The sequence below is a fragment of the Bufo gargarizans genome, chromosome 2 (genome assembly GCF_014858855.1).
Source record: "Bufo gargarizans isolate SCDJY-AF-19 chromosome 2, ASM1485885v1, whole genome shotgun sequence".
Lineage (NCBI taxonomy): Eukaryota > Metazoa > Chordata > Amphibia > Anura > Bufonidae > Bufo > Bufo gargarizans.
Window position 1 is genome coordinate 431,244,955 of NC_058081.1, and position 14,825 is coordinate 431,259,779.

Consider the following 14,825-nt stretch of genomic DNA (forward strand, 5'->3'; position numbering starts at 1 on the left):
TTCATAAAGTGGGAGGAGCAGGCGCGTGACGTCAGTGAGTTGCGCTGCCGCCCCCGGCCTGCCTGCTACTGAGTTTGTGAGTACAGAGACAGAGGGAGAGGATCACAGACTCGCAGAGGATTTCTCTTGTTGTTTAATGGATAATGCCTATTTTTGCCTACAAAATCTGTTATTAAATTAATAATGCCTCAAAATTACAGTGACAGTGAACGGGGCCCGGTGTAATACAGTGACTGCACCGGGCCCCGCTGCCATTACAAGTTCAAGTTCAACACCAGATACTAGCCCCCAGACCCTGTATTGGGGATTTACCTCACAGGAACACTGACTGTTATGGGTGGATCTGTGGATGACACATATATAGCATACGGTGCTATATGTAAGTGTCACCCACAGATCCCCCCCCCCACAACAGTGTCACCCACAGATCCCCCCACAACAGTGTCATCCACAGATCCCCACAGCCACAACAGTGCCATCCACAGAGCCCCCATAACCATAACAGTGCAATCCACAGGGCCCCCATAACAATGTCATCCACAGATCCCCTATAACAATGTCATCCACAGATCCCCCATAACAGTATCATCCACAGAGCCCCCATACATTTACTTTTATAGCTCCCCCCCCCCCCCCCCCAAAAGAAATTTTTTACTTGCATCCCGGTTCTCTAAAGGGGCGGTCCTAGGGGTAGGTAGTGGCATGGCCAGGGGAGGGGGGGGGGGGGGTGAGTTCCACCACCTTTTCTCTGAGAAAAAAAGCCCTGGCTATAGCTATTATTACACTCCAGAAATTCACCCCTCTTGAATTCTTTTATTGTACTCATCATTACTGGGAACCAGGCATGTAGAGTCCATCCGTTCACCTTTTCTGCGTTGCACAAAGACACGGTGGTTGGAACCAAAGATCTTAAATTTGGACTCATCAGACCAAAGCACAGATTTCCACTGGTCTAATGTCCATTCCTTGTGTTCTTTAGCCCAAACAAGTCTCTTCTGCTTGTTGCCTGTCCTTAGCAGTGGTTTCCTAGCAGATATTCTACCATGAAGGCCTGATTCACACAGTCTCCTCTTAACAGTTGTTCTAGAGATGTGTCTGCTGCTAGAACTCTGTGTGGCATTGACCTGGTCTCTAATCTGAGCTGCTGTTAACCTGCGATTTCTGAGGCTGGTGACTCGGATGAACTTATTTTCTGCAGCAGAGGTGACTCTTGGTCTTCCTTTCCTGGGGCGGTCCGCATGTGAGCCAGTTTCTTTGTAGCGCTTGATGGTTTTTGTGACTGCACTTGGGGACACTTTCAAAGTTTTCCCAATTTTTCGGAATGACTGACCTTCATTTCTTAAAGTAATGATGGCCACTCGTTTTTCTTCACTTATCTGCTTTTTTCTTGCCATAATACAAATTCTAACAGTCTATTCAGTAGGACTATCAGCAGTGTATCCACCTGACTTCTCCAGCACGCAACTGATAGTCCCAACCCCATTTATAAGGCAAGAAATCACACTTATTAAACCTGACAGGGCACACCTGTGAAGGGAAAACCATTTCAGGTGACTACCTTTTGAAGCTCATCAAAAGAATGCCAAGAGTGTGCAAAGCAGCAATCAAAGCAAAAGGTGGCTACTTTGAAGAACCTAGAATATGACATATTTTCAGTTGTTTCACACTTTTTGTTATGTATATAATTCCACATGTGTCAATTCATAGTTTTGTTGCCTTCAGTGTGAATCTACAATTTTCATAGTCATGAAAATAAAGAAAACTCTTTGAATGAGAAGGTGTGTCCAAACTTTTGGTCTGTACTGTATATATATATATATATATATATATATGTATATATACACACACACACATACATTTCAGTTTGTGTGAGTTTAGGTTTTTGTACGAATGCACCATCTGCGTGCGTGCATTTTGCAGAGCACTGTTGTGAATTTTTATACTACAGTTTTTACACGCACGATCTGTGTGCGTGCTGCAGAGCACCGATCAGTAGTGTGCTCAGTAGCATCTACACAATAAGGGCTCTTTCACACTACCATTTTTTTTTTCGTTTTGTGGGCCGCTTTTTGCATTCCGTATACGGTCCGTGTACGGAACCATTCATTTCAATGGTTCCGCAAAAAAACAGAATGTACTCCGTATGCATTCCGTTTCCGTATTTCCGTTTTTCCATTCTGTTGAAAGATAGAACTTGTCCTATTATTGCCCGCAAATCACGTTCCGTGGCTTCAATCAAGTCAATGGGTCTGCAAAAAAATGAAACACATACGAGAATTCATCCGTGTGTCTTCCGTATCCGTTCGTTTTTTTTGCTGAACCGTCTATTGAAAATGTTATGCCCAGCCCAATTTTTGCTATTTAATTACTGTATACTGTATATGCCATACGGAAATTGAACGGAAAAACGGAATGGAAACACAACGGAAACAAAATAAAACACGGAACAACGGATCCGTCAAAAACGGACCGCAAAACACTGAAATAGCCATACGGTAGTGTTTTTGGATGAACGCACCATCTGTGTGTGTGCATTTTGCAACCACAGAGTACCGATCAGTAGTGTCCATTACTGATTGCGTCTGCTCAGTTTGCACTGCAAGTTTTTGTTTTGTTGCAGCAAAGACTTTTTATTGTTGCAGCAAAGACTTTTTATTGTTGCAGCAAAGACTTTTTTGTTGCAGCAAAGACTTTTTTTGCTGCAGCAAAGACTTTTTTTGCTGCAGCAAAGACTTTTTTTGTTGCAGCAAATACTTTTTTTTATAACTTTTTTGCTCTACTCTTTTTCTCTATATTTCAAATTTATTACAAGCCCATTCACGTGTGAAAACACTACATACATACCCCACACTAAATAAAGGTTTACACGTTTCACACATCACACCCCAATAAAATAAAAATGGCCCGTTCATTCCAACGAGTTTACTCAGCTGAAGAGGCATATTTCATGCTTACCTCTGATACTGAGTCTGCCAGTGAGGGAGAAAAGAATGCCACTTGCCTCTACCCCCTCATAATCATCCGCTGATGAGGGACCCTCTAAAAGGCACCCCAGGGTAGCAGAGGAGGTAGCCCCCAAGAAAGACCCCATATGGACCCCACCCCCTGCCGAATATCAGCCCCAAATTCCTGAGTTTGTGCGGGCTTCACTGAGCTAGATTTTTTCGAAATCCTTTTCTCTGAAGATTCTGTAAATTTTATAGTGGCACAACCCAATTTATACATCCAACAAATTATTTCCCAGAACCCTACTTTGCCATACGCTAGACCCCTAGGTTGTATCCCAGTAGATGCAGCAGAGATGATGAAGTTTTGGAGACTCGTGCTGCATATGGGCATAGTAAAAATAAACAAAAAACGTTGAGCAATATTGCATTTTCTAACAGACTCCAATTTACAGTCAGATGATGACCCGGAAGCGATTTGAGTAAATTAGGAAATTCCTACACTACAATGACAATGCACAGTGCCCACCCCAAAACAACCCAACATTTGACCGTCTGTTCAAAGTTAGGCCTGTTCTTGACCACTTCAGCACTTTGATGAGGTGTACAACCCAGAGAAAAAGGTCAGTGTAGATGAGTCGCTACTACTGTTCAAAGGAAGGCTTAAATTCCACCAGTACCTGCCTAACAAACGGGCAAGGTATGGCATAAGAATATACAAACTCTGTGAGAGTAGCTCCGGGTACACCCACGAGTTCCGCGTTCATGAAGGGAAGGATTCCCGGATAGAACCCCCAGAATTCCCCCCATCCTAGGAGTTAGTGGGAAGATTGTGTGGGACTTACTGCACCCACTGCTGGATAAGGGTTACCACCTCTATGTGGATAACTATTATACCAGTGTACCCCTATTCAGATCCCTAACTTCCAGAGGTACTGTGGCTTGCGGCACAGTGAGCAAAAATCAGAGAGGCCTCCCCAGATCCCTGGTAGGGCAACCACTGAGAATGGATGAAAGTAGGGTTCTCTGCAATGAGAACATGCTGGTGGGTAAGTACAAGGACAAGAGGGACGTCCTTGTACTGACCACCATTCACACTAATGCCAGCTCCCCTGCTCCTGTACGAGGTACCACAACCAGTTTGTATCCTGGACCACAACAGGTACATGGGAGGGTGGCTCTTACAGATAAACTTATGAAGCCTTACAGTGCCACACGAAAAACAAAAGTGTGGTACAAAAAGCTGGCCGTACACATTGTACAGATGTCAATGTGAAATGCGTACATCCTATTTCAATCTTCAGGCCATAGAGGAACTTTCCTTCAGTTCCAAGAGGTGGTAATCAAGGCCCTAATCAAACCCAGGCCATAGTCCCAGTGCTTCAGGAAGTCATGGTGCCCGTGTCGTACCAGGGCAACATTTTCCAGGTCAAGTCCCCCAGACAGAAAGCAGGGGAAAACCCCCAAAAAGATGCAGGGTGCATTTCAAAAGGGGATAAGGAAAGACACCATTTACCACTGCGAAACCTGCCCTGAAAAACCTGGCCTGTGCATGCAGGAGTGTTTCAAAATATACCACTCATCCATGGAGTATTAATTTAATGTAATCCTTTATGCTCCCTGTAATATTTCCACCTTATATCTCTGATTTAGTCCACCTCCCTTGCATATCCAATTTCCAACAACCACTCCATATTCTTTTCTGAGACAAATGCTAAGTCAAAAGTGCCATTTCCACCCCTTAAATTGTAGGGTGTGCTTGCAAAAAGGGGAGAAAATGGTGAACATATACTGGGGTTCATTTTATCCTTTAACCCCTTGTCAAAGTGAAAAAATGGGGTTTGCTAGTAATCTTTTTATTTTTACAAATATGTGCTTTGAAATCCTCTCTCTAGTATTTCTGCCTTCTGTGAGACACCCGTTTGCTGAAAAGTACCCTTTCCACCACTTACAATGTTCGTACAGGGGTACTCTTTCCGAAATAGGGTCACTTCTCGGGGTTTCTGGGGACCTCAGGAATTTATTTAATGCGGCATGGCACCTAAAATTCATGTCTGCCAATTCAGGCCTGTCAGCAGAAATTCATATTTTGCCGTTTGCCTGCTGTGCGCCCCATACAGCAGGCTACAAGCACATATGGGGTGTTTCCTGAATGGGGAGAAAATGGGGAACACAAAGTGGGGTGCATTTTCTCCTTTAACTCCTTGTGAAAAAAAATTTGGAGTCTGCTAGTAATTCTTTATTTTCACAAATATGAGTTTTGAAATGCTTTCTCTATTATTTCTGTCTTCTGTGAGACACATGTTTGCTGAAAAGTACCCTATCCACCACTTAAAATGTTCGTACGGGGGGGCTCTTTCCGAAATGGGGGTCACTTATTGGGGTTTCATTTTGGGGACCTCAGGAATTTCTTTAATGCGACATGGCACCTAAAATACATGTCTGCCAATTCAGGTCAGCAAAATCCATATTTAGCTGTTTGACTCTAGAGCCCCGCCATGCGCCCATACATCAGTTTTTGAGCACATATGGGGTGTTGGCGTATTTGGGGGGGAAATGGGGAAAAAAATGTGAGGTTCATTTTGTCCTGTTACCCCTTGTGAAAGTTAAAAATGTGGGTGTAAAGCAACTTTTTCTGGAAAAAAAATTTTTTTTTTCATTTTCACAGCCAATTCCATGAATCAACTTTGAGGACAAAGTTATTACTACACATCTTGAAATATTCCTTGAGGGGTGTAGTTTTCAGAATAGGGTCATTTTTGGGGGGCTTCCACTCTAGGGGTACCTCAGGGTGTCTTCATATGCGACATAGCTCCCAATTACCATTCCAGCTAAATCCGCTCTCCAAAAGCCATATGGTGCTCCTTCTGCTCCGGAGCATGCTGTGCGCCCATACATGTTTTTGAGCACACATGGAGTGTTTCTGTAAACTCCTAATTCAGGGTTATAGATTCCGAGTTTTGTTTGGCTGTTATCCATTGATGTGTTGCAGAAAAAAAATAAAAATAAAAATAAAAATCGATAAAAATGTAAAATCTGCAAAAAAAACAAAAAATGGGGTGATTTATGAGTGGTTTCTAATATGTAAGCCCCAGAAAGTGACTTCATAACTGAACTGGTCCTGAAAAAATTGGGGTTTGGAAATGTTCTTAAAAATATTTCCTTCTAACGTCCCAAAAAAATAAAATGGCGTTCACAAAATGATCTAGGGATGCAGTAAACGACTATTTTAGAGATAGAGTATTCTATCGATTATTTTTTTACGATTAATCAAGTAATCTAATAAGAAAAAAATTATTAATAGACTGTTTTCCTTTATAAAAACTCATCAGTTCCCAACACCCTTTGTTCCCGCCTAAGTGATCAGCCCAGGTGCATCAGTTTCCCCCAGTGCCATCAGCTCCGTTCCCCCAGTGCCATCAGCTGCCCCCTCAGTGCCACCAGCTTGCCCCCCAATGCCACCAACTGCCCCCAGCTTGCCCTCCAGTTCCACCAACCGCCCCCCAGTGCCGGCAGCTTATGGCCCCAACTGCCCCCAGCTTGCCACACAGTGCCACCAGCTTTCCCCCTAGTGCCAACTGCCTTGCGCTTACCCCCAGGTGCCAACAGCTTGCCTCCCAGTGCCACCACCTTGCCCCCCAGTGCTACCAGCTTGTGCCACCAACTGCCCCCCAGTGCCACCATCTCCCCCTCCTAACCATGTCCCCAGCGACAGTACGTACCTTTCCTGTAGGGGGCGCTGCTCCACAGCTCCTCCATCTTCTATGTGTGTTGCACTGACGTCCTGACATAACACAGCATCGGGTCATAGTGCGTGCTTATGTGCATTATGACCTGACTATGTGTCAGGAAGAAAGTGCAGCGCGGTGCGGGCCGGCGGGTGACAACGGAGCAGTAAATAATAGCAAGCACTTCACCCCCGCTTCATGGTTCACATGACACAAACGAATCCTCGATGGAAAAAAATTTGCATCGATAATTTTTTTGTGTCAAATTACTTGATTAAATCGAGTAATTGTTTCAGCCCTAAGGCTGGGTTCACACTTGAGCGTTGCGCAAACGCGCGTTTTAGACGCGCATTTTTATGCGCGTTTTTGTAATAGTAAACGCGCGTTTGACGCGCGTTTGTGTGATTCACTACAGTGTCCTATGGCCACAAACGCCCCAAAAGTCGCTCATGTACTTTTTGGAGCGTCGGGCGTTTTACAGCGCGATCGTACGCGCTGTAAAACGCCCAAGTGTGAACCATTCCCATAGGGAATCATTGGTTTCTCCTTGTTGAGCGTTTTACAGCGCGTAGGAACGCGCTGTAAAACGCTCAGGTGTGAACCCAGCCTAAAAGGATCCAAACATGAAGTAGACATATGGGGAATGTAAAGTAATAATTTTTGGAGGAATTACTACCTATTATAAAAGTAGAGAAATTTAAATTTGGAAACTTGTAAATTTTTTCAAATTTTTTGTAAATTTGTTTTTTTTTTTTTTATAAATAAGCGTTTTAAAGTTATTGCCACATAAAGCAACACGTCAGATTTGCTAGAAATGGCCTGGTCTTTAAGGTGAAAAATGGCAGGGTCCACTTCACATCCGGGCCATTTGCCCCCCTTCCTGACCAGGCTAAATTTTGCAAATCTGACATATGTCACTTTATGAAGTTGCTGGTTTGTGTGCGATTGCACACAGTAGGGTATTTGTTTGGCGCACAAAAGGACGACCTCAGACAGTAGACTTTGGTGAAATAGCTGTTTTTATTGTTCAGTAGACAACGCGTTTCGGAGTGCCCCCTGATGAAGCATTAGGCGAAACGCGCGTCGGGACGAGGGAGATACAGATTCTGCTACAGCCATCTGGCCAGTCTCTCTGCTGACGCCCGATTAAGACTTGATAAAGGAGTTATAAACTCCGAAACGCGTTGTCTACTGAACAATAAAAACAGCTATTTCATCAAAGTCTACTGTCTGAGGTCGTCCTTTTGTGCGCCAAACAAATACCCTACTGTGTGCAATCGCACACAAACCAGCAACTTCTTCCTTCACAGTCCCTAGAAGTCCCTGGCAACTCCACCTAAGGGACCAAACGGGTATTGGCAGCACCGACCCTTCCAAAAAAAAAAAACGCCCCCTTATTTCTCCACGTGAACCTACCTTCACGGACGTTGAGCTCCAACCAGCACAACACCAAAAGGTGAGCACACTTCGACCATTACGCAAAACAACACAACTGCTACCCACCACCCTATGAGCGCCTCTCCCCTCTCTTTTCTCTCTCGCCAAACTGCGCTATATGTCACTTTATGTGGTAATAGCTTTGGAACGCTTTAACTTATTCAAGTCATTCAGAGACTGTTTCCTCCTGACACATTGTACTTCATGATAGTCATACATTTGTGTCAATATTCTTCACCTTTATTTATGAAAAAATCCCAAATTTAGGCCTCTTTCACACTTGCGTTGTCCGGATCCAGCGTGTACTCCACTTGCCGGAATTACACGCCGGATCTGGAAAAACACAAGTGTACTGAAAGCATTTGAAGACGGATCCGTCTTCAAAATGCTTTCAGTGTTACTATGGCAGCCAGGACGCTATTAAAGTCCTGGTTGCCATAGTAGGAGCGGGGAAGCGGCATACTTACAGCCCGTGCGGCTCCCGGGGAGCTCCAGAATGATGTCAGAGCGCCCCATGCGCATGGATGACGTGCCATGCGATCACGTGATCCATGCGCTTGGGGCGCCCTGACGTCACTCTGGAGCGCACCGGGAGCCGCACGGATGGTAAGTATACTGCTCCCCCGCTCCCCACTACACTTTACCATGGCTGCCAGGACTTTAGCGTCCCGGCAGCCATGGTAACCACTCTAAAAAAGCTAAACGTCGGATCCGGCAATGCGCCGAAACAACGTTTAGCTTAAGGCCGGATCCGGATCAATGCCTTTCAATGGGCATTAATTCCGGATCCGGCCTTGCGGCAAGTCTTCAGGATTTTTGGCCGGAGCAAAAAGCGCAGCATGCTGCAGTATTTTCTCCGGCCAAAAAACGTTCCGGTCCGGAACTGAAGACATCCTGATGCATCCTGAACGGATTTCACTCCATTCAGAATGCATTAGGATAAAACTGATCAGGATTCTTCCGGCATAGAGCCCCGACGACGGAACTCTATGCCGGAAGAAAAGAACGCAGATGTGAAAGAGCCCTTACCCAAATATAGAAAATTTGTAATTTTCAAAATTTAAATTTCTCTGCTTTTAAAACAGAAAGTGATACCTCATAAAATATTTATTACTTAACATTTCTCATATGTCTCCTTTATGTTTTCATTTTGTAAATGTTATTTTATTTTTTTAGGACGTTAGAAGGCTTAGAATTTTAGAAGCAATTCTTATTTTTTTTTTATAAAATTGCCAAAACACACTTTTTAAGGACCAGTTCAGGTCTGAAGTCACTTTGTGGGGCTTACATAGTGGATACCCCCCCACCCTCCATAAATGACCCTATTGTAGAAACTACACCCCTCAAGTTACTTCAAACTGCTATTACAAACTTTGTTAACCCTTTATCAGAGAATGACCAATTGTTTAAACCGCGTTTTTATATTTAACATATTTTTAAAAAGTTTTATTTGTGTTATTCTTAATGTCAATAGCTATATTTAAACAAAAAAACTTAAATTCTTCCGTTTTCACACTGGCCACTAGGCCTAATCATAGGCACCCCTTCTTGGTCTGTAGAGATCATATGTCATTCAATTCCTGCCTGTAATGATATCACCTCTGTGTATAGATAACACCGTTCATAATAGGATATGTAGATTGTTATCTATTCTTTCCTTGTAAAATGACCTCTGCACAGGTCACAGGGCATGCCTAGAAGACTCTCCCATAGAAGTCATTGAGGTCTCCTCCTGACCATTGTGTCTATTGACCATGAGGCTGCAGTAAAACTATTTGCTTAATTATTTCTAAGGCTGGGATCACATCTGCGCTGTGAACTCAGACAGTCTGTTCTGGCGGAGGAACAGACTACCGGAGTTCAATGTATCCGGCATAGCCAGATACCACCGTAAACAGCCAGGTCCACATTCACTGTAATGGGATCCAGCGATAATCCAGCAGCTTTCTGGCATATATGCATGTAATATTTTTTGTCCAGCTGAAAGCTGGCATGTACGCTGGATATAGTGACTGGATTACAGTAGGGATCGACAGATTAACAGTTTTACCGATATTATCGGCCGATATTGAGGATTTTGACTATTATCGGTATTGGCATTTATTTTGCCAATATTCCGATAACGTATGGGGAACACTGATCGCGCTGCTGACAGCGCTCTCTGTGTTCCCTCAGCAGCATAGGGGAGAAGGAAGCAGTGTCTTCCTCCCCCTGTGCTGCTGCTGCCACTGCCACTAATGAGAGGACAGGGGACAAGAGGAGGGGCGGGGCTGTGGCCACTGCGCCACCAATGAAGATAGCCGTCTCATTCATTCATATACAGGAGGCGGGAGCTGGCTGCAGAATCACATAGCCGGCTCCCGACCTATGACAAGCAGCTGCGATCTGCGGTAGTTAACCCCTCAGGTGCTGCAGATCGCAGCTAACGCTCATGGAGGTCGGGAGCCGGCTATGTGATTCTGCAGCCAGCTCCCGCCTCCTGTATATGAATAAATGAGACAGTTATCTTCATTGGTGGCCCCAAGCCCCCCAGTATTAATCATTGATTCCGCAGTGCTCCCCACCCCAGTATTAACAACATTAGTGTCACAGTGCGCCACCCCACCAGAGTCCCCCCAGTATTAATCATTGGTGGCAGTGGCCACAGGGTCCCCTCTCCCCTCCTCCTCCGATCGGAGCCCCAGCAGTGTAAGCCTGGGGCTCCGATCGGTTACCATGGCAGCCAGGACGCTATTGAAGCCCTGGCTGCCATAGTCGGCTCCATGCTGCTGTGTGCACAAAGCACAGGGCAGCAGGGACAGTGTGAGATCCTATTCACCCTGATAGAGCTGTGCCGCAATCCAATCACATTGGAGAGCGTCACAGCCAGGGAGGTTTTTCCTCCCAGGCATCAGCGGGGGGTACCCCGCAAGTACAAGTATTTAGCTCCTATAAGTAAAACAGATGAAAGGTCCTCTTTAAGAGACTGAAGCAATGCTAGAGTATATTACCAATGCCTCAACTATTTCTATTGGGTTTCCCCTGTATGCTGAACAGATGGAAGACTCCGTTGCCAGTTTCCAGATAATTTGTCAGGTGTTGGGGGTCTTTCTCAGGGCAAATGACCATGACATACCAAACGTTTTAATTAGCAAGTCTAAATGTTGACACCCCTGAAGATCAATAAAATGTGGAGAAAGAGGTGCTCACACAGAGCACTCTCTCCTCGACGGGGGAGAAAGACTCAATACAGGCTCATAGACTTGCTATTAAGCCCATCTTCAGCAGAGAGGAAAGAGTTTTTATGTGAGGTCTTCTTTCATCTCATTCCAGCTATGACCTATGAAAAGTTATTTGAAAGTACAGGTACACTTTAACTATTCCATGGAATACATTACATAATTAATAGTGCAGCCATTACTCAAATGATTTTACCTACCTGACATGTGGTTCAGGCACTGCTTCTAAGCCTGCTGGTACCTGCACTCCCTTTTCCCATTCTTGCCTCCAAGGATCAGCCAATATGTAAAAGTCATCTGGTGCAAACTGGAAGGAATCTGGAACTTTCATTGCAGTTATTAAATCGGTACGAAAAACCTGGAAAAATAATAAACAGGTTAAAGGGGTTGTCCCACCAAAAACATCCTACAGTTTTCAATCCAGCACCTGGATCTAAATACTTTTGAAATTGCATGTAATAAAAAATTTTGCATAGCCACCGAGTTATTCAATAAAATGTATCTGTATAGCGCCACCTGCTGTTTATTTTTCCCCCTATTTATTTGTCCTGGTAACTGAGAAGGCCGCACATGCTCAGTTTTATCCTTCATCTTTCTCCTGAGCTATGATGGGGAGAGCTGAGACACGCCTCCTGAGCTGTGATAGGGAGAGTTAAAACACGCCTCCTGAGCTGTTATGGGGGGAGCTGAGACACGCCTCCTGAGCTGTGATAGGGAGAGCTGAGACACGCCTCCTAAACGTTGATAGGGAGAGCTGAGACACGCCCCCTGAGCTGCAGCAGAAAATAAACTCCCCTTGAGCTGTCAGCTTGATAGAAATCTAACAGAGCAATGAATGGGGAGATCTCTGGATCATGTGAGGTACAGGGCTGGTTCTAGCTTTATTAGAAAGAGATTGTCATGTACTGTATTATGTCCAATTTTCATTGTTTAAATTATTCATGGGATAACCCCTTTAAAGAGGTTGCCCGGGATCAAAGTAATTTTTAAAAACGTTAATAATCACCTTGACATCACGCAGTAAAGTCATTCTGATGCTCTGTGAATTTTTTTTTTTCATCCCCTTTGCTCCTATGAGTTCCTAATACTGCTGTCAATATTGTTTACATAGCAGCTCCTGCGCTATGTCATTTCCGGCCACACTGCTTTATGGGTTCCACAAGGCTGCGTGACTCTGCAGCTGGATCTCACAAGCCTTACCACTCCCCCTAATCAGTATTCCGCCTTCTGCCACTCATAATCCTCATCAGTATTCCTCCCCTAAAACCACCTTTTTCTAAGTCTACAAACTGAATCCCTCACTGGTTCCATGTATCTGCTCTCTGCTAGCAGTGCATAAAAGACAATAGTGTCAGGGAGCGATCGTATTGGCATGTAGGGACATGGGAGGCATGGTTAGCACCCATACTGTAACATCCCATTCAGTGCAAATGACCATGGGAAGCGGGCACTAAGCCAAATAGCATAGTTTGCTGCCTCCAATAGAACCTCCTTCTACTCCTAATAACACTCCTCTATGTCGGGTGACTTTCCTTAGTGAGGCGAGTTCCCTCCTCCAAATACTGCCTCCTTCTTCCCAGACTAACGCCCTCTGTGCCCGGTGATGTCACAGAGGGGCGTGGTTTAGCTGACAAGTGCCTCCTACTGACAGCCTCCTTGCTAGCTCCAGAATGCTCCTGTGTGCTGGTGACGTCACCAGGCTCCTTGCTAAGCGGAAGAAGAGGCTTAGCACACCAGTAAGGAGTCCGGTATGTCACTGAATCTTTGAAAATCAGAACTTCCGGCTGAGAATTTATGAAATAAATACAGGGCATCAGAAAACTCTGGCAAAGATAGGACAATGTATGTAATATTTATGTGCTTGTTGTACCCTTACAACAATGTCCCCAATCCCGGACAACCCCTTTAATGTAAAAAACGTAATGAGAAGGATGTTGCTATCAGCATGCAGGCGAGATGCATAGATGGCCGTGAAGCAATAGGGAATGAAACTGGTGGCAGGGACCAGGTAAGTATGGTCAGCACCATGAGTCCAGGCATTGTGGGTGAAGGGTTGTTATTGTAAGTCTTAAATAACCCCTTTAACCGCCTCTTGACCGCCTAAAGCAGGATCGCGTTCCGGAGGCGGCTGACTCAGTCACGTTCACGCGCCGGCGCGTCATCTCGCGAGACGCGAGATTACGATCATAGCCGACCCGCGCATTCGCATCGCGGGCCGGCAAAAGTTAGAGGACAAGTTCGTCATCAGCCTGCCAGCCAATGATCGTCGCTGGCAGGCTGATGATTTTCAAAAAAACGAATCAGAAGCCATATAACACCTTATATTTTTAAATATAAGGTGTTAAATGTCTTCTGTGCTCCTCTGCTGGTCCTTTTCGTCGGTTGGTTCCAGCAGAGGAGCACAGTTCACAGTGAGTACACACCAACAGTACACTTAGCCCCAGATAACCCCCCATCACCCCAATTAACCCCTTGATCACCCCTGTCAATCACCTAGTGAAAGGGAAAAAAGTGATCAGTGTATACTGTCACTTTTTTCCCCCACTAGTATTGACAATTAGGTTTAGGAGAGTTTAGGTCCCTTTGATAGGCAGTTAGCGTCGGTTAGCGCCCAGCCCACCGCAGTAAATGATTCGCTGATTAGCATATAGCTAATCAGCATTGGTACTTTTATAGTATCTGTAAGTGATCAGAAATTATCACAGTCAGATCTATAATAGAATTATTGTCACCTTAGCTCGCCCTCCACCCAAAACGCAGTGTTTGCCCGATCAGGCCTGATCGGTCGCCCACACGTGCGTTCACCCACGCCCGCCCTGCCGCTGTGACAAAAAAATATATATTTTTTGATCACTTCACAAGCGCTGCGGCGATAAAAAAAAGAAATCAGTTTTGATATTTTTTATCAATCGCAACGTCTTCCGGTACTTCGCTAGCCTCCCATTTGTAAGACAGGCTTGCTTTTTTTCTTGGGTAGTCTCAGGGAATACCCCTAAATTTAGTTGACCAAATGGCAAATAAGGGGTATTCTTCTGAAGAGGCCTACAGGCTTCTGACCCAGTCGGATGAGGAATGGGAACCCTCATCTGACGAATCCAGCGGGTCAGAATATGAACCTGTAGAAGGCAGTGGCAGTCTGACCCAAAGTTGAGGTCCCTGATACCACCAGGCGTACCCGGCCCCGTGTTGCTAGACCACAGGTTGAGCAGGATCTGCTTCAAGGGCAGCAGAGTGGGGCTGGCGCTGTCGGATTACCTGGTGAGGCATACAACAGCAGCGCAGCCCATCCTGGACCTAGTACCAGCACTGCCGTACAACATGGTGAAGTGGCGAGCACCAGAAGGGCAGTTGAAGCTGGTACGGTGGCACGTGTAGTAGTTCCCCCGTCGCAGCCACCGCACAGACAGGCCCGTAGACCCCCTAGAGTCCCTGAGGTGCTGGCAAACCCTGATTGGCAGCCCCCAACTTCAGCCGCACCTGCAGTCCCCCTTTCACCG

At 45.3% G+C, this 14,825-nt stretch overlaps 1 protein-coding gene across 4 annotated transcripts in view; it reads right to left on the minus strand.

Moving 5' to 3' along the window:
• JADE2 (jade family PHD finger 2) overlaps positions 1–14,825 on the minus strand; it is a 350,683-nt gene that overhangs the window by 199,800 nt on the left and 136,058 nt on the right. For all 4 annotated transcript variants that reach the window (XM_044280921.1, XM_044280922.1, XM_044280920.1 and 1 more), the window contains one exon: positions 11,529–11,686. In XM_044280921.1, coding sequence (XP_044136856.1) covers positions 11,529–11,686 — 158 coding nt within the window. The remainder of the gene's footprint in view (positions 1–11,528; positions 11,687–14,825) is intronic.